Below are 18,243 nucleotides of genomic sequence, written 5' to 3'. Positions count from 1 at the left end.
TGTCTTGTTTCTGCTTATTTTCCACCCCAACATCTGCTCGGAGATGGCTCTGTGCCCGGTTTCCCGCTGCATTACGCTTGACCCGACACGTCAGCCAGCCGCCTGATTGGACGAACGGAGGCTTCGCTAAATGCGAGATATGGTTGTTTGAGTGCTAAAGATGCATGACTAAACTGCTCCTTCTTCATTCAGCACGCCCGTACGCTGGGGTGCCACGACCCAACTCCCTGCAGTTGCCAGATATAGCCCAGAAGGACGGCCGTGCGTTTCCCGAACTTCCTTCCTTCGCAACCGAACCAAACCTTTGTTGGACTCGAACAGCAACAGAAGCAGTGCAACATCTCGATGGAGCGTCGGATACACCTGCTGTAAGTGTCAGCGAGTTAGCCATTTTCTTTCTCGGTGTAATCACTGTAATGATTTATCGATGACCGTTAGACATCTAGGTAATAAGATACTCAAGAGTCAAGACAATAGTTACCTAAGCAACGTTAACGATAGCTTTTATGGGAACGGTCACTGAAGAAAGATGGTGGATGCTACCTGAATCGCCTGACCGTTTCCCAAATCTACCCAGTTGCTTGAGTAACCGTACTGAAAGTGTTGTTGTCTTGTCGTGCCCGTGAGATCTCATGTTCTCTTCGCGGTGAAATCGGAGGTCCAAGTGGTCCACGTGTGAGGAATCAGTGCAGGTCTGAGCTGTCCATCACAGCTCAATGGTCTCACTGATCACTCAGCTTGCACACTCCAGTAAAAACATACTCTCCAAGCAGAGGTTAGGCTCTGGCTGTTTTTTTAACGTATTTTTGATAGGCATTTTTATCAGGCTTTCTATTTTGTACTCATGGCATAAAGAGACATAAAGAAAACGGTACAAAATAGAGAAGAAGAAGAAGACGACTAAATCCCGATAAAACCACATAAAAAGCGTAAACAAACAGCCGGAGCCTCACCTCTGCTTGAAGAGTAGTAAAAACAGTCTCGGGCGTTAATCCGCAGTCATTGGGCGTCACCGCACGGCACAAGAACGTGCATGCGCAAATGGGTCGTGCGATTGATCTACGATAGGAAATTAAGAGCATGTTTAGCTCACTCGTGGTTATTTTTGTGTAATTTTGGATTCAGTTTGTTTCTAGTTCTACTAGCGGAAAAAATGTCATAGATCCTTGTGTGTCTCGCTGTACATTCTACAACAGAAACAAGAAAGTCTTGTAGGACGATTCTATGTTTTGAAATTCTTCGCCATGATGACACAGTGGCTCTATATTTCACATTTATGTGCTACTAATATATATATTGTATATGATGTCTCTCAGTACGGAAGATCACATGGAATGCGAGTTTGACTTTGTTTTTTGTTTTTAATGTTAAACCAAATGGAGCTCGATTTCGCAGGTTTCTCCTGCGTCAGTTCACGTTATTTTGAGATCAACGACACTTCCCGCCCTTCCGCGCCACCTGTCACCATCCGCAACAGATTTGGAAGATTTCTCCAAAATTAGTCCCCGCCATCCGCACTGTCTCTTTTAATAGCAAAAGTCGATGTAAGCGCCCGGAGCGGACCCGTTTGCGGAGCTGGAAAACATGTGGTTCCTATCAGGATGGTAAATCTGGTCCGTCTCACTTTTGGACAAATCGTCTCGTCTTGCGCGCGGCTGACATGGTTGTTGGCTCGTGGCGGGAAAACAATTCTCTCCAAGCAGAGGTTAGGCGGGGGAGATTGTCTAACCTAGTGCCTAGTACCAAGGTTATTATTCTTCTAACCTAGTACCTGGCCCCGCTTCATGATAGACCTTATATTCCACAACATTTAGTGTGACGGCTTGGATACGAGAAAAATGCAATAATCTTCAAGCAGATAGTAGAGACCAAGTATTTTGATACGTCTGTTTTTCGGCATTGTCTTTGTCTATCTTAAGTATAGTGGTCTGAATTTTATTGCTTTATATAAAAGCTAAAAGCGCAGACCACTTGAAAATACGTACAGAGTGTCTTAAAAAATCGCGTAAATCATAGCCTACGTGAATATTGGAGGGCTTTTTGGCGTTCAGAAGCTATATTTTTAAATAGTTAGGGACACCAGGCTTGGCGTTTTTTGTCTATATATAGCCTTATAGCAAAAGACGCCCTCCAAGAGTCGCTACGGTTAAGCCTTTCACCCTACATCTGCTTGGAGATTAGGAAAACATCGCATATGTAGAAGTGAGTCGCGAAAATAAAGAACTTCTCTCAATCTCCAAGTAGAGGTTACTTAGCCTACAACTGTTTTGGCGTTTTTTATGCGTTTTTGTGGGGTTTTCTAATTGCCAGGTTTTCTTTTTGTCCTCCTTTTTGGCTGACAGACAAAACGAAAACCTTATAAAATGGAAAGACCCACAAAAACGCATAAAACGACGTCAAAAACAAGTCGGAGCTGAAACTCTGTTTAGATAGTACGAAAGAGCGACTACCGTGTTCGGCTCCGGCAGGTTTTAAAATTTTTTTACGTATTTTTAAAAAAATACAAAATAGAAAGCCCGACAAAAACGCCTAAAATAGAAACACATCGAAAACAACTTCTGCTTGTATTCTTGTATAGTATTAAAGAAGGACTCCCACGTGTCCTCGGGTAAGAAACTCTCGTGGCGCCAGCCTAATTCAGCCCAAGACAACACAAATCCAGCTCTGACGGGTCGGACTGAAGGGGTTAGCTGTAGCACAGCCAAGAGACACGGCGAGGCCATCGCCGCCGACACGAACGTCACACACACGCATTCCCCTGGCGTCGGAAGGGGGCGTGCCCGCGGCGGAGTGAGTCACCCACTGATTCGCAATTTCCAACATGCCTTACGGTATAATGTACTTTTTTATGATGGCATACCAGTTCTAACTGTACTCGAATCCTTGTGGGTTACCTCTGTGGAGTTTAGACTTGATACACGTGCATATAAACATATCGATATGAAACATAGAAATATTTCAACCCAAATGAAGACGAGTGTCATTACGACTAGTTGAGTAAAAACCATTGGAAGGCGACAAGCGTAGATACAAGAGCCACTACTCATCTGACGTTACAAGAAGAAGCAGATTTGGCACCAGTAAAGTAAAGTAAAAAAAGTCCGACTCGTACTCGCAGAAGAGTCGTGGAGAACAAGCTATGGTCTGGTACCATGGTGTGGGCGCTCCGTCGTGCGCGACAAAAGAAGGGAGCGCCGGCGTCTGGAGTGTAGACTTTCCCCCCTCGCTTGTTTATTGCGGGACAATCAAGATGCTTTAAAGTTTTTTTATCGGACCGCGTGGTTTGCATACCACACGCGACACCGCAGGTACACACACCCGCCCAGGCCCTCTCTGTATACACACTCCAACGTGTTCCTCCCCAGGATAGGAGGAGGGTCTGCATGCCCTTTTCGAGCTATTTTAATTCACCGCAAATCGTAGCCGAACCACTCTAATTCAACGCGGCGTTATCGGTACATTGTCCGTCAATTCATCATTAACCGTATTACAAAATTGGGGCATTCTTTTTGACGAGTAGACCTGTGGAGGAACATCAGAGATCATAAGTCAGCAGTTTTGATATATAATAACTCCACCACTATATGTACATGTAGGTGATTGAGTCCTGCAGACTGCGTAGGGAAGCTTATGAATTTACCGTTAAGCGTTACTTGTACTCCAGTATCCCCCATGCAGACCCTCTGGGAGGTACCACGACAAGGCCGTGCGCGCGCGCATACCTTTCCTCTTACCTACCGGCGGGTCAAGACTTTTATCTGTCTATTTTTTTCCGCCCGTAGAACTTCCTGCCCTTTGTCGGCCCTGTCCTGACATTGACTGCTGGTTTAGAACCGTTATACATGTACATTGTCCCCACGTCACGTGACAAAGGTGTGTAAGGTCATTATGACAGGGCGGGGTGAATGACCAGACGTAGTACGTACGTCATCTCCAAGTAGATGTTGGAAGGGAAGGTCGTGAACTTTTCTGGCTGTGCATCTTTTTTCACATTTATTAATTCAAATGTTAAATGGAAGCTGCTACATGATAACATCCTAGCAATACACAATCGATGCGCGATTAGCGGCACCAATACCGGTGTATAGGATGTACAGCGGAAGGCAAGAGGAAAACAGTCTCTACCAGACTCCGGCCTGGCGGAATATTAATAGGGGCTTTGGCCAAGTTAGGAATAAAAGCCTTGTAGGACTTAATTGGCAATGGAGTGAAATGGCCGGCCGGCGGGCGGATAGCTGGATAGACTGCAAAAGATTGACTGAAATCCCATAGCAATTTATTTGTTTCCTATTTGACCATTTTTTTTAATCACCCAGCTGACACGTCTGCTTGGAGACTAGGAAAACATGCCCGATGCAGGAAAAAAAAATCAGTTTTGCGGCCATGTCGAAAACGTAACTTCATCCCCTCATAACATCTACTGGTAGAGCGTTCGGCTCGGAATCTAGAGGTTCTGAGTTCGATCCCCGCCATGCCCCCGACGTTGTGCCCTTGGGAAATGCACTTTACACGACTTTCCTCACTTCACCCAGGTGTAAAAATGGGTACCGTGTATGTGGCACTGTTGATATAAGTCACAAAAAACTTGAGTGCAGTGCCACATTGTCCTTGTCTGTCCAAAAGCAAATAGAAAAAGAAAAAAAAAACATCTACTTAAAATGTGGTTTGTTCACCGACTGCACTGGGTAAACCGCCGACTGCACCAAGGGAACCGAGTTCGGTGGTTTCATGAGCGGTTGTCTGAGAAGCTGACGAAAGACACTCTTCAAGCAGACCCCAAGGGTTACTTTCTTACGGATTGATATCCATTACTTTGACCGCTTCCGGGATCGGCCACCAACAAAAGCGTACCGATCAGAAAACGGTAACGATCCCTCTCTTCAACCTCTGCTTGGAGAGTAACCGATGCATGCGGTGAAGAATTACATGTATCCACTATGACATCTATCTTTGTACGTCTTTGATTCGACGACGATGACAACAATGATCGAAGGTGTGCCCACGACAGTGAACCTATGATACACGTATATCATTTCAGAAATTGATTGATTGATTTGCTTAATTACGATATTAGAACAATCACAAACCATGATTAATAAATCATCACAATACACAAGAACACTTTAAGGAACTTCATCGGGGCATCCTTCGGTCACGCAAAGTTACATATAGTGCACCATTGTACTTAGATTTTTCACACTCACACTTTTATAAGTGACATGATGCATGAAATAACCAGCGGGAGCAAACCTGAACACACACCAATACGAACGAATAAACATGCCCCCCCCCCCCCAAAAAAGTTTTACGACGGTACGACGGTAAAACCTGTTCCGATTTACTATCTCAGAAAGAAATGTTTTCCCGGGCACGAGGTTGTTGAACTTTTTTACATTACCGGTTGGCTGATGTCTGTCTCAATGTAGGTCGAGTCCGAAGTAACTGGCCACAATCTTTGGTAATGCCACATTCATTCACAAATATCTAAACATATACACAGTCTCTACCAGGCTCATTTGGTTGCTGGAGTAGAAAGGGGCAAAATAGGGGTGGGTCAAAAATTTGAAGACCTCTGACAAATGATTCAGCGGCCTATTAGGCAATTTCTTCTATTATTTTTCCAGCAGCCCAAGGGGCCTGGTAGAGGCTAAAACATTTTTTTCTGGTTCACGGTCTAGATCTAACAGTTTTGGCTGCACCCGGTTTCTTGTAAGCTGCCTCCTATGAGCCTGCTACGGAGGCTAAGAAGTATCATTCTTCCGCCGATTCCACATTTTATACACAAGGTTCCCTTCAGGCATTTCAGGATTTCCCAAACCTCTGGCATATTTGGGATTTTCGTCTGGCATCCAGCCCGTCGCGTCGGTCCCACGCACTGGAGACTTCAGCCACAGGAATTCAGAGTTCACGACCTTAACTTTCCTTTGCCTCTTGTCACATCACCTTTTTAGGACGTAGACGTCCCCCTTTTTACACTCGGTATAACGTCTTATAATCGGTTTAACGTTACCACTTTCACTTTCAAGTTTTTTAACACACAAAAAGTTATCACCAAATGATAAATCACGTGTTTTATATTGATCAACGTAGCGTAGAATAAAGAAGCACAAGTAAGGGTCGCCTTACCACGCTTTACAGTTTTAAAACTAGTGTAAACTGGGTGTAGGCAGAAAGCTACCTGCAATGAACCAGTCTTAACCTGTCTAAACCTGCGACGATGACACAACTGTCTTAGAACAGACACTACTTATCATCTGCAAGAGAAACTTGAGAGACCGCCAGCCAGGGAAAGACCGCGAAGTGGGTGCCCGAGTCTAGTGTTGATTGGCCATAATACGAGCCAGTATCACAAAGTCGATGTCCCCAGAACAACCCCCTGATCTTTTTTGTGTGTGCAGTCTTGGTTCCAAGTCCCGCGCGCCATGTGAAAATTAAGCCTGACTGACAAGCATAGCCAAGTGTGTTGACTGAAAACATCGCCGAACGCACATAAACCGGAAGTTGTTGCGGGAAAGCCGTATTTGGACAAAACACGAGACCTTTGGCCCGAGCTGGTCTGTGCCAACGCTCGTCCGTCGCCCACGCGGAGGTTTTGTTGCGGTGACGGCGGAAGCCAGCTGCCCGAAAGCGGATTTTGCGGCTTTATTTGCTTCTAGGAAAGAGTAGTTTTTATCTCAACATCGATCGAAACGTTGTGGATGTGAAAGTAGGCTAGAGAGCAACTCAGGAAGTGTTTTCTGGGTCGTTACCATTTCTGCCGGAATAAACTTAGTGGGCTTGCGGGTAACAGATAACAAAGTAAGTGACCCGCGAAAAAGGACAAGAACAGCGAACCATGTCATGTGCTGTTGCCTTCTCTTGAACTTTTCTCTCTTTTTTTTGGGGGGGGGGGGGGGTCCTCCGTTTCATTAACGCTAGGTTAAAAGTCTGACACCCTATTTGAACCTGTCCGCAAGCAGGTCCTACGAGGGGAGGGGCGGCGGCTGGTGGAATGGAACCCGTACCCATTGGGTAATTTGAGCTGATTGACAGAGGTGGTGCCTACGTAAAAGCTCCTGTGCGTAAGAGAGCACGGTCACACTTTTTGGCGGCTCGTCGACCAATCAGACGCGTCAGCCGCCGGCCCGCCAGCCCTCCATAGGTGCGAAGAGGTTCCCCCGTTTGGGTATATGAACTGTGGCTGGCACCCTCTTCAGAAGTCACACGGACTCACCCCAGTGTTGTCGGCCTGTTAATTCAATTTGCGTACGCAAACAAAAGCGAGGGGTCGCTGGTCAGAGCGATTTTCACCAGTTCAAACTTCGTCCGTGCCACCGAGAGGACGTCCTAAGCGCGATTTCCGAGTTTCGTAGAGAGTTTTTGTCTTCCTACTTTTCCTGACTGCTGCTCCCGATTCTCTTGACAGGGTTGTTTACGGGAACATGGGTGTGCGTGTGCTGGTCCTGTTCGCGCTCTGGTCAGCGGGCTGGCCTGGATTGCCCCGCGGGGTCCCGCTGCCGGGCGCCCGAGCGCACTCCTGCCTGCCGTGCGAGCCCGAGGAGTGCGCGGTGCCCGTCGACTGCCCCGGCGGAACGACCATGGACGTGTGCGACTGCTGTAAAGTCTGTGCCCGGCGAGTCAACGAGACGTGTGGCGGCCTGTACGGCATCCAGGGGACCTGCGACCGCGGGCTCCGTTGTGTCATCCCGTCCCCCAAACATGGCGAGCACATCACGGGCAACGAAGTTGGCGTCTGTCAGGGTAGGTCCGTTATTTGTGTCACACCTCCCAAAATCCTCCCCAAAACACCCCATAAGATTGCTGTTTTCATATTTCTTACTAACGTCGATTTTCATTTGTATATGTTATATGACAATACACTTGCCCTGGGGTAAACCCATGCTGGCTATAGAACCCCCCTTTGTAGACGCCAGTGTGCCTCTGCTAGTCCGGGATGATTTGTGTCAGGGTGGTTGAGTCAACACCAAGGCTTATCCTTGAGTGTCTAGCAATGCGGAGGAATGAGAGTCAGGCGATCAAGTTTGCTGTAAAAATCGCTGTCTGCCTTCCCCTGCCTTCCCGGTCCCCTTTTTTCATTCCTTGCGGTGCCGAAAGAATGCCTGCTATCCGGCGGCCCGACCGCGACCATTAGCATAACTGTTGCCCTCGGGCCGGGGAATGAAATCCGAAGCCCGGGTATCGGCAACTCGGCTCGGCTTTCAGCGAGACCGGCTCGTGGCGTGGTTGTCTTCCGCCACAGTAAAGGTATCCCCCGTGTGTCGGCCTCGAAGATACGGCGGAGATTCCGTAACACGGGGTTATAGAGGGAGCCGTCTTCTCCCGACACTCGAGAACACTGGGGAACCGGCCAACCGTGTCCAAGTTTCAATACCGTGATCCCGATCTGGGACAGGTCCCTATCTACAGACAGGATCGCACAACTGACACCTATCATGGCCCCATCAAATAAACTATACAGGACTCGACAGACATTGCCAAGAATTGGAAATATTTTACACATTTCTTTAGTTCTGTTGGGGAAAAATATATAACGTTATGTATTTTTTTTATTCTATCATGACATTAATGTGTATTTCAGAAATGTATTTCAGTATTGTGTATTCCCCTACCAGACTGCCCACTCAAATTTTAAGACTTCAGCTAATCATATGCAAATCACGACCCATTATGTCATTAATCACATGTTAGCACTTTTGATGGACTTGATCATTTCCAATTAACCTGTTTATTTAGCACTCCATTGATCTGCCAGTATTCAAATTGTAGTTCAAAACACATCACCCATTGTAGTCATGTAATCATTTTCCCAACAGTCTGCTAAAAGGACACTAGCTTATGATAGAGTGAAAAGATAACAAAGGTATGGGGGTGATATTTATGTGTATGTATTGAGACATGCGTATTTGCAGTTTACAATACACAAATGTTAAAGTGTACTGTGATGTGTATTCATTCGCAGTTGAAGAAGAGACTCCGTGTAAGGAACAGATGTTTACAGGCTGCAATATGGTGGAAGGGACGTGCGTATGTGAACGAGCGAGGGCTTGCAGCAACCCTTTCTCCTTTGAGGACAAGCCCAAATGCTTGCTGGCCATCTCAGAGATGAATGGTAAGTCCAGAGGTCACTGACTGTCCGCCCACGCTAACATTAGTTACCTTGGCAACCTGAGGTACTTCCTAGGGAGGACTTAAATTAAAGGCCCTAGCTCAGAGCAGATGCTATGATTATTACATATGATAGAGACATGGGGTACAACGGTCCATGGGAAGTAAATTCAAGTAATAGTGGGGACATAAGTCTTCTTTTTAATTTTGATCCTACTTTTTGTTACTTTGCTTCCTGCCTACCATTTTGTTTGAAAAGCAATTATTATTTTGAGACGGCCTGACACTCATAGGGATTTCTTGAAGGTATGAAGTCAACATAGGTTTATATTTGGTCCCGTTCAATATCTTTTTGTATGTCGGGTAGATGTTCTTTTGTTGTTTACTACCCAGTAGTGCTCAGTAAACAAGGAAAGATAAACCCAAATCGATAACTTAAAAGGGTTAAACCAGCTCGTTCCAGTATTGAGAGCAGAGTTTTTTGGCAGTACAAAGGCAGTCTTTATGTGAGCCACGTTGGTCCAGTACTTCTTACCCGGAATAAAGAGGGACAGAAGGTGACAGCGAGGGGCTCAATGTCAGGAAGTCAATACCATTGTTCAAATGTGTGCAAAAGCACCAATGGCAAGTCCACGCCCGCAAGCAAACAGAAACAAAAGGGTTCAGTCTCAGCCGAGTCCACTCCTCAAGCACCCGGAGCCATTTCGCCTTTGCACAGTCTCAACTTCAAGGCCGGGTCCCGGTTTTCAAACAAGAGCGGTGAAGACAGGAGGCAGGCGTGTTTTACATGCCAGCCTCCACTCAATTATGTTGGCGTTAAAGATGAGAAATGTGGGGGCAGAGTAGAGAGTGCAGTGCTCAGGGAAACCACAGGACCAACCTGTGTCTTTTGGCCTGCATCCAGTGTTTATTTTCTGGCAAGCAGCAGTCAGGATTCTCCATGTGTATTGTTAGGGCTCAGGGAACCACCCATTGCCCCCCCACGTTCCATTGGGTGATGGCCCAGGCTATTGTGAGCAATTCACATGCTGGTGAAAAGTTGTGATTGTAATGGTGTGTGACCAGGCTATCTATTGGCCTACTTTGCACCTATTCACAACTCATCAAAAAAATTTACATTTTCTCAATTGGTGCCATTCTCACCTCAGAGCACTTTTTCAGTCCGAAATATAAACAAGCTCCACAAAACAAATGACGGAGGGCATTGTTCCCACATATGCCTCTATTTCAATGAATTTCCTCTTCTCAGCGGGGCACTCTTTCACATGAAATGTGGTGTGGAGATGTGTATTGTCGGAAGAGTCATGGTTTTACCCCACTTGACCAGTCCGTTGGTATAGGCTGCTCTCAGCATGGGACCTAAAGGCCAGGTTTTATCGTCACGGATCAAACTTTCCTCGTCTGTAAAATTACATTTCTTTAGATCTAAGTCTTACTTTATGGAGGGGAGGGGTTGGTTGCTATTCCTTGGAGAAGCCAGTTTGTTTTCCTTGGTTTTCTGAATATTTTCAGAAACAAAATTTAACCTGCACTACAGTACCGGTATTTGTTGTTTGAAGTTTTCTGTACGGGGGAACATACGTGTAGTTTTTCCTATGACTCTGGAGTCGATATTCTAGGTCAGTAGTATATTTTTCTAAATCTGAGTGCAGGGATGAAGGAGTTGGCGAATATTCCTGTGAGAGTAGGTGTTTTACTTTCAGCAGGCATGGTAGGAATGTGGTGGTACCTGCGGTGCGGTGGGTCTGGCAGGATGTAACAGTTTGGCGGCAAGCTCAGGCCGATAGGTGCGACAACAGCGAGCATCAATGGGTTCTGGGCCTCCTGGCAAGGATGTCAATACGTGCAACTGGCACGTACTTGAGAGAAAGGGCGGCCACGCTGCAGTTTGTGTAGCTGGGCCCTTCGGCTTCCCATGCCCCCCTTTTGGTATGTTGAGCAGGACACAGTTGAAAGACAGCAAAGAAAAGGTATAGACAAGCAGCCCAACAAAGACCACTCTCTTCCATTGTTTGCACTCTGGTACCAGTAGTAGTTAGTCAATAGCATCGCCGTTTTGAGGTAACTGGAACTCGCGTAGAGGCGAGGTGCTGGTGGGGAGAGCATTGTGAGTCTCTCCAGCTAAGTATAGCCAGCCATGCTATCCTGGCTGGCTGGCTGGTCAACTTTTGCCCAGATTTTATGTTCTGCTGGGCAGGGTGCAGTGTTTTGCTAAAGAAGTGAGCCCAGTCCTGGTATGGACAAACATTGGACGCCACATTCTACAGCAGCACAGGTCCCAGGGCAGCCCTTCCCCTGCCAGGCTTTGTGTCCCTGTTTGTGGCAAACACACTAAGCAATGTACTGAGGGATAAGGTCAACTAATTGGGGAACTGGGAGTCTCTGTGTAGGTGCCTGACAGTCTGCCCTGCCATTTACTTACCAACTGATATCTGCTGACAACTAAAAGGTGCTCACGGAAGTATTAAAAAAAAGAGGATGGAAGACCTACCTGGATGTTTCTGGACAATTTTCCTTCAGTAAGACATTAAGGGTACTTGCCAATTAAAATGCTGCTGACTTTAGGTTCTGACTCTAATGTTTCACACAGGATACCCCGTAGGCTCTGAAGGAAAGCTTATTGCCAAGCCCCTGTCACACCTGTAAGTAATGTTAGTAAGGTCACTTAGCCGCCAACTCTGTCCCCTATACAGCCCATATCCCAAGCTTAGCATGTAGTATTCCCCTTTTGATGTTGAAAAGATCCCTGGCTTTTTTGCACTTGTTGTCCTCTAAGTGATCACGTTGGCCTTTTTGTCGGATCCACAATGTTTAACTCCATTGTTTTGTGTAGTCTTACAAAGGCTGTGCTTGTTTCAGCATCCATTCTTCACAAAGCCAGGAAAGTCGCATAATTATCTTTTTTTTTAACCTTGCCCATCTATGTATTTAAATTATCCATGAATACCAACAACAAAGGAAAAACAATTTGTGAGGGACTATTACGTAAAGCATCGGTTCCTAGAAGGCCACTAAAGAGCTGTATTTATAAGGATAGCGGTAAGTTTTAAATTACTGTTGTTCAGATTGTCCATTCACCCCTTCCTTTCACTTTCCGCTGGGTCTGTTAGGGGTCAACTTACCTTCTCAAGACAGTAATTTGATGCACACTTTTGGTTGCCAGCCAACTTCTTTGGAAGGAAAAATAGTGAATAGCCTTGTATTACATCAAATGCAAGCGAAGGCAAATAGAGCTTGCGTGATTGGAGTAGGACTTTTTTTGGTCTGGTCTCAAAAGTACGTAATAAGGTGGAGAACATTGTGAACATCTGTTTCCTGTGTGCACAACAAGAGGGAACATCCTGTGGGAAGGGCGGGTCCCATAATCTATTGGCTGTGTCATCTGTTATTTTAGCAATGAAAGTTTTCCTCCCTCTCTGTTTACTGCTTCCTGGAAGACCTTATCTAATGTCAAGATAAACAACTTAGTATCAGGAAGGATGATTCAAACTGTTTGGGCATTGAAACAATTTGATGAGTTGCTTAGTTTGACTGATTTTTTTTCTTTGTTCCGATTGGGACATAAGTTGGATTCTTGCGGGGCATAATTTTGTGGTAAACATGCAGTCGCAACCATTTGGGGAATGTTTTTCGGCTCCATGCTCCACTGAAAACATCAATAGACAGCACCATCCAAAGCTGACACATCTACAGTGAATCCTGTAAACACCCATCAGAACAGGAGACACACGGATAATGCATGGCTTGCCCTGCTGCCTGGGCAAGCTGTTTCATCACAGACTACCATTTAGGGACATTTTTTCGCTACCTGCGTCATTCTGGAAAATTCTCGGAAATCCTAGCCACCCAGTTTGCCTTTGAGGAGTCTGGAGAAAGTTTGCCTATGGGTGTCGCCCTCCCCTCCCCTCCAACCACTGTCAACAAACCTGTGCCCCCATTGACTGACCACTGGACATGTGGAGGGGATATCTTTGTTTGTTGGTGCTTCACACACCAGGACCAAGATTTATTTACACATGTGCTCTTCTCCCCTGCTTATCAGGAAGTTTTTGACACCGCCAAGGAATGAGGCATTTCCCCCCTGAAGTCTTGTGTTGTTCGTTTCCTCACACCTGCTAATTGATACCTAATTGGGGAGGGTGGGCCAGAAATGTGCATGACCGTTGTTCCATATTTACTCGCTTCCCAGGAGTTCATTAACACGTGACAGCGAGTGATTTGTTACCCAAACAAAACTGATCAGCTGGAAGGGAAAAATGTTGTCTGTGTGAAAACAGTCGCACCATGTCCACACTTAGTACACATGGCCGCCTCTGTCACTAAAACGTCTGATTTGAATGTCAATCGATATAATCTCCACAATTTTATAAGCGTGATTTCATTAGTTGTGTCTAGAAAAAGAGATAATAGCAATAGATAGACGTATTTAGCTCTCTCCAGAGGTGGTCTTGGTGGGTGGTAATTGGGCGTCAAATTAATGTAAATATGAGTTAATGAGCCATAACTTTATCAATTACTTGTAAACTTCATTGCTTCCTCCCCTTGGTAGGAAGTAAGGGCAGTTCAAAGGGTGTTCCACAGGACGTGGCGGCCCACCTCAGGTGCACCCCTGACCCTTGAAGAAGTTTAATGAGGCTGTGTTGTTCCTTACATTGTTTAACTGCTCTGGAGAGATGCACAGCGGCCGGATGCATTTTATAGTTTCCCAGTTCATCTGATTTCCCAGTGGAAGAAGGAGCGCACTCACCCTCCAAGAATGCAGCCTATGGAGGGCAGACAAATATTCCAACCATGGGGAAGGATCTTACTTAGTTCTGAGTCACTCCCCTGAGCAGTGCTTGTATAAACACAGCTAGGTAGACTGGGGGCTTTTGGCAGGAGTCCCAAAAGGCAGGATACTGACTGACACAGGGGGCTGACCTGTGGCCGTGTATGCAGAGTTTCCAGCACTGGTTTAGACCCCCCCAGTGAAGGGCATCCCCAGCCCGGATCGCTCTTCAACACCCTGGCTCCCTGCAGCTCAGGTCACTGTTGGTATCAAACCATGGTGCCAAAAAGGCTAAGAAATGCTGCTGGCACCTTCCAAGTTATGTAGGGGGTTTGTTACAGGCATTGGACATGAGATACATGCATTGCACTACATGCAGAGCAAAGGTGCCTTATCACAGGCCTCCCTTGTAGAGTCCATACTGTATCCATAGCCTAGATACACTTACCAATGGCGATTAATACCCATCTTAAATTCAAGTTGTGCTAAAATCAATGCAATGTCTCCTACATTATTTTTGTGCCTGGAGTCTCTACTTGAATCGTATGAGTCAGAATCTCCTATCTGAATTGGAGTAAGACGTCAGGCGGTATCGTTTGTATCCAGCACAGGCCTTCTGTGTGTTAGTAAGACGTCAGGCGGTATGGTCTGTATCCAGTGCAGGCCTTGTTTTGAATGATACGCTGACAGCAGCAGGGTTCTGTCAGGAGTACACCCCCTCCTCACACCATTGTGTACACGCCCAGGGCACTGCCACTTCTTCTTGTCAGCAAGTGCTGCTGCATGAAAAATGACAAATGTCAATGTGCTGCTGATGGACCATTTCAAACAACAGCGCTGAGGAGGTCACCCCTGTAGAGAGACTCCTTCAGATTTCTGTGTTGTTCCACTTCAGCATTTCAAAAACCGTGGCTTACCTTTTGTTTCGTCTTACAGATTTGTACCCCAATGCCACGGCACTGCAGATACTTACTTTTGAAAACCTAATGAACAATCCACATAGCTATTTTATAGTTTTCACCTGTTATGTCTATGATGTTCAGTACTAATGTCACAACTGGTTGCACTGTAATCTTTGATCAAGTGTCGTGTCTTCATCAACCTAATCTGGCCCATCCAGTTCATATCACATCATCATATCAGCTGCCAGAACTATTGATAATTGTGATTTGTAACCCCTTTGGAATGACAGTAATGTGTCTCAGGGACTACTCCCCCTCCAAACACAGCTCAACAATGTCCTTATGAGGTTAGCTTAGCAAGAACTGTGAGGAACGTGCAAAACAGAATGATACTCTCTTTCTCAGTTATAGATTTGATAATGCTTCTGCCAAATGTCTTAGCTGGCACTGTGATCTTGGTTATAGATGTCCCAAGTTTCTAGCTTTTTTATCAGTCTAGGATGTTGGATGTAGTAGCTTAAAGCAAGTAGATTTCTATGCTATGTAGATTTCTCACATTTGCCAATTTTGAGACATAGTTCAGGTAGTGGTAGTTAGTGGCGTGCCATACCTAGGTAGGGGTGGAAGGGGAAACACTAATAGTGAAACACTCATAATTTGACCCTCAGTGGTCTACTTTACCACTATGATACTAACAATTAGTTAGTGCACTTGTAAGCTCCCTTTGAGTGCTCAAATTTCATTTCCCATCAGTTTAAAAAACTTCCTGGATTTCAGTTGGTGCACAAACCACAAATGTTTTGGGATTGACTGACTGTTTTTATATGTATTATCAGACCAATCTATCTTCAATAAGAATGATTTTGTGTACTCAGACTCCCATGGAGTGCTCAAGGTTCATTTCTCATCAAATATGAATTGGATTTAAATTAGTGTGTAGCCACTCTGTTCCAGGGATTGACTGACTGCTATTTATTATCAGAAGTAAGCTTTGCTGACCTCCTAAGGTTATATACAACCATACATCACTGTCATAATACAATAAGAAGGAAAACACTGCAAAAACACCTGGTGCAGTGTTCCAAGTCTGGAGTAGTCCCCAAATAGCTGGGTTACCCCAGGATGTAGAGTCGATCAATAGATACATGGTTGGACTTTGTCTCTGTTTATTCGCTTAACCTACTCTCGCCTGATTAACTCAGGGGCTGTAAAACTTGTGTGTACAACTTGAAAGCCAAAAATGTTATGAATTTGGAGGTTCATTGCTCATCACGCATTTTGTACTACATGTGCAGCTACCATGATGGTTTCCCATCCTGTATAAAGATGAGGCTGGCTACTTTGGACTTAAACAATGTTCAATTGAGAAATTCAAGTTAGAGTCAAAGCAGTGTGTGTGTCCTTACGCTAACAGACTGTGCAAACAATTGAGAGCTCAGTCTATCAAAAATGCATATATTTAGCTGCAGTCATGACCAAAGCACAAGGACCTCCTTGGACGCTAAGTGTATCCTGTATTCATATTTGCTTGATCTTAACTCCTTGCCCCTCCCTCGCAGAAAAACACAACTGCCTTTGTGGCTTGGAATCTTGTCAAGTTTACCCACTCCCTATAAATGGCCCTAAATCAAGCTGCCCACCAAATTACAGCCTCAAGAGTGGGTTCATTTCAGTGGCGGCATGTTCAGCACGGCACAGTTGATTACCAATCTCAAAGGGACTTCTTACCTGATTGGATTCAGTTTCTAACGTATACTAACACCAAGGGTGTACATCACCTCGGGTGCAGTTGTGGTAATGAAATGGGCTCATGCTTGACCTGTGTAGGCGTACTCAACATGTATTGATTAAAGTTACACCAGCAGCAAGTCACTCTCTGGAATTGGATTCCATCTGAAACAGCAAAAGGCATTGTAGTATATTGTTGTGTTCTCCTTTAAATTGGTTTCTTGAAACAAGCATTTCCGTCTAGCTGAATTATATTCAAAAATGTCAGTGACTTGTTAATAGATCTAGTGGTAATAGTAAATAATAGAATGGTTATATGGCCACATTATTGTATGATGATCCAGAGCACTTGGCTTTCACTTGTAAGGAACACCACTAAATAATCTCCCTTCTTTTAGGAACCCTCCTCACTTCATTTTCCATATTAGTCAGCAGTTCTGTAGTCTGCATTTGGTGCCCTTCTAGAATATATATTAGGAGGCAGAATATCTTTGCAGATACCATCTGACCTTTAGGAGCGGCAACAATAACCTTGCCTGTTGTCTTTCTGCGACACCCTCGCAGCATACCATATCGGTTCCATTGCCGCTGCCATTTTTCATTTGTGCAGTCTCGCTTTAATTTGTAAGATTGGTCGGCCTGTCTGGAGCCAACAATGGCTCGCCGGCACACGGAAGCCCCGGTGTTAAAGTGGTGATGACGGCCGGGCAGCGATTTACGGGCGCATTTCATGGGGGCAGCTCGTTCATTCAGTCCTCCGACTCAAGTTTATTGTCAGGAATGCCGTGATTTGCTACCTGTAGCCTAAATCCGGAGGGGTGGTACACGGCCTTCCGTGGCGCCACACGTCGTAACTCCCAATGATCTATCGCATCCAACGCATATTTCCAAAGCAGAGTTATCAGTCCCCGGTTCACCTCCTTGAGACGTGCTGGCTATAATGATGCATGTTGTTTGTGGCACACTGCTAAGACGTTTCATATGTGGAAGGTGGGGAGCTGCGATGGGATTTGGTATCAGGAGCGACAGTGTCAGTCAATACTCCAATCACGCAGATCAGTCCAGGAGAGGCATGAGGAATGTCAGGCATCCGCCTTGTAATTGTTTTTCTCTTATCTCCTAGATTTCATAATGTTCCTGCAAACTGGCGATGATGATAGCGGGGAAGATAAAAGGATTACCTGGCCTGAAGTGTCTTAACAACCTGCTCTTGGTTTAAGTATGGGCTGTATGTAGGAGAGCAGTATATGTCTTGCCTGAGAGAAGCAAGACCCTCTAATTAGAACTTGAGACAACATCGGAGTAAAAAAAAAGAGATAAGTTTGAAACTGTCTGACATGTCTGGCTGGCACATCATGACGTGTGTGGCATCCATAATTCCTAGATTTGTAAGTTATGGTTAGTTTGATGGATGCTAACTTGTAGCCGGCAGATTGGTACATACAGTTAAGGTCAGGTGCCAGCCTACCGCCCTTGATGTCTAGGGCAGAGGGTTCACCAGTTCACTGGGTCTTCTCCGTATTGGCCGTATAACACTATTGGTCCCTGCTATTTGATAAAGGGGGGATGTTTTATTCTCATTAGGCCTGTTGTCCTGCAAATTCAAAATACTATTCGTTACATTTGATTGACATCGCTTTGGCAGGCCCCCAGCATAATCACCCCTGTTATCAAGGCTCTCTCTGTTTTCCTCCACGTTTGTATTTGTGCCTGTCTGTATGGGTACTAGAAATGATAAAC

General features: G+C 45.5%; 1 protein-coding gene across 3 annotated transcripts in view; it reads left to right on the top strand.

The window, feature by feature from the left end:
- The first annotated feature begins 202 nt into the window (after nucleotides 1-202).
- Nucleotides 203-18,243, top strand: part of LOC118413114 (cysteine-rich motor neuron 1 protein-like) — a 45,073-nt gene continuing 27,032 nt past the window's right edge. The window contains exons 1-3 of one of the 3 annotated variants that reach the window (XM_035816300.1): nucleotides 203-368; nucleotides 7,406-7,740; nucleotides 8,960-9,109. In XM_035816300.1, coding sequence (XP_035672193.1) covers nucleotides 346-368; nucleotides 7,406-7,740; nucleotides 8,960-9,109 — 508 coding nt within the window. In that variant the 5' untranslated portion in view covers nucleotides 203-345. Of the gene's footprint in view, nucleotides 369-7,051; nucleotides 7,142-7,405; nucleotides 7,741-8,959; nucleotides 9,110-18,243 lie in introns of those variants that run through there. The other 2 variants (XM_035816291.1, XM_035816307.1) reach the window with 2 other exon arrangements.

The sequence above is a fragment of the Branchiostoma floridae genome, chromosome 1 (assembly GCF_000003815.2).
Source record: "Branchiostoma floridae strain S238N-H82 chromosome 1, Bfl_VNyyK, whole genome shotgun sequence".
NCBI lineage: Eukaryota > Metazoa > Chordata > Leptocardii > Amphioxiformes > Branchiostomatidae > Branchiostoma > Branchiostoma floridae.
This window is presented reverse-complemented; position numbering and strand designations above follow the sequence as displayed.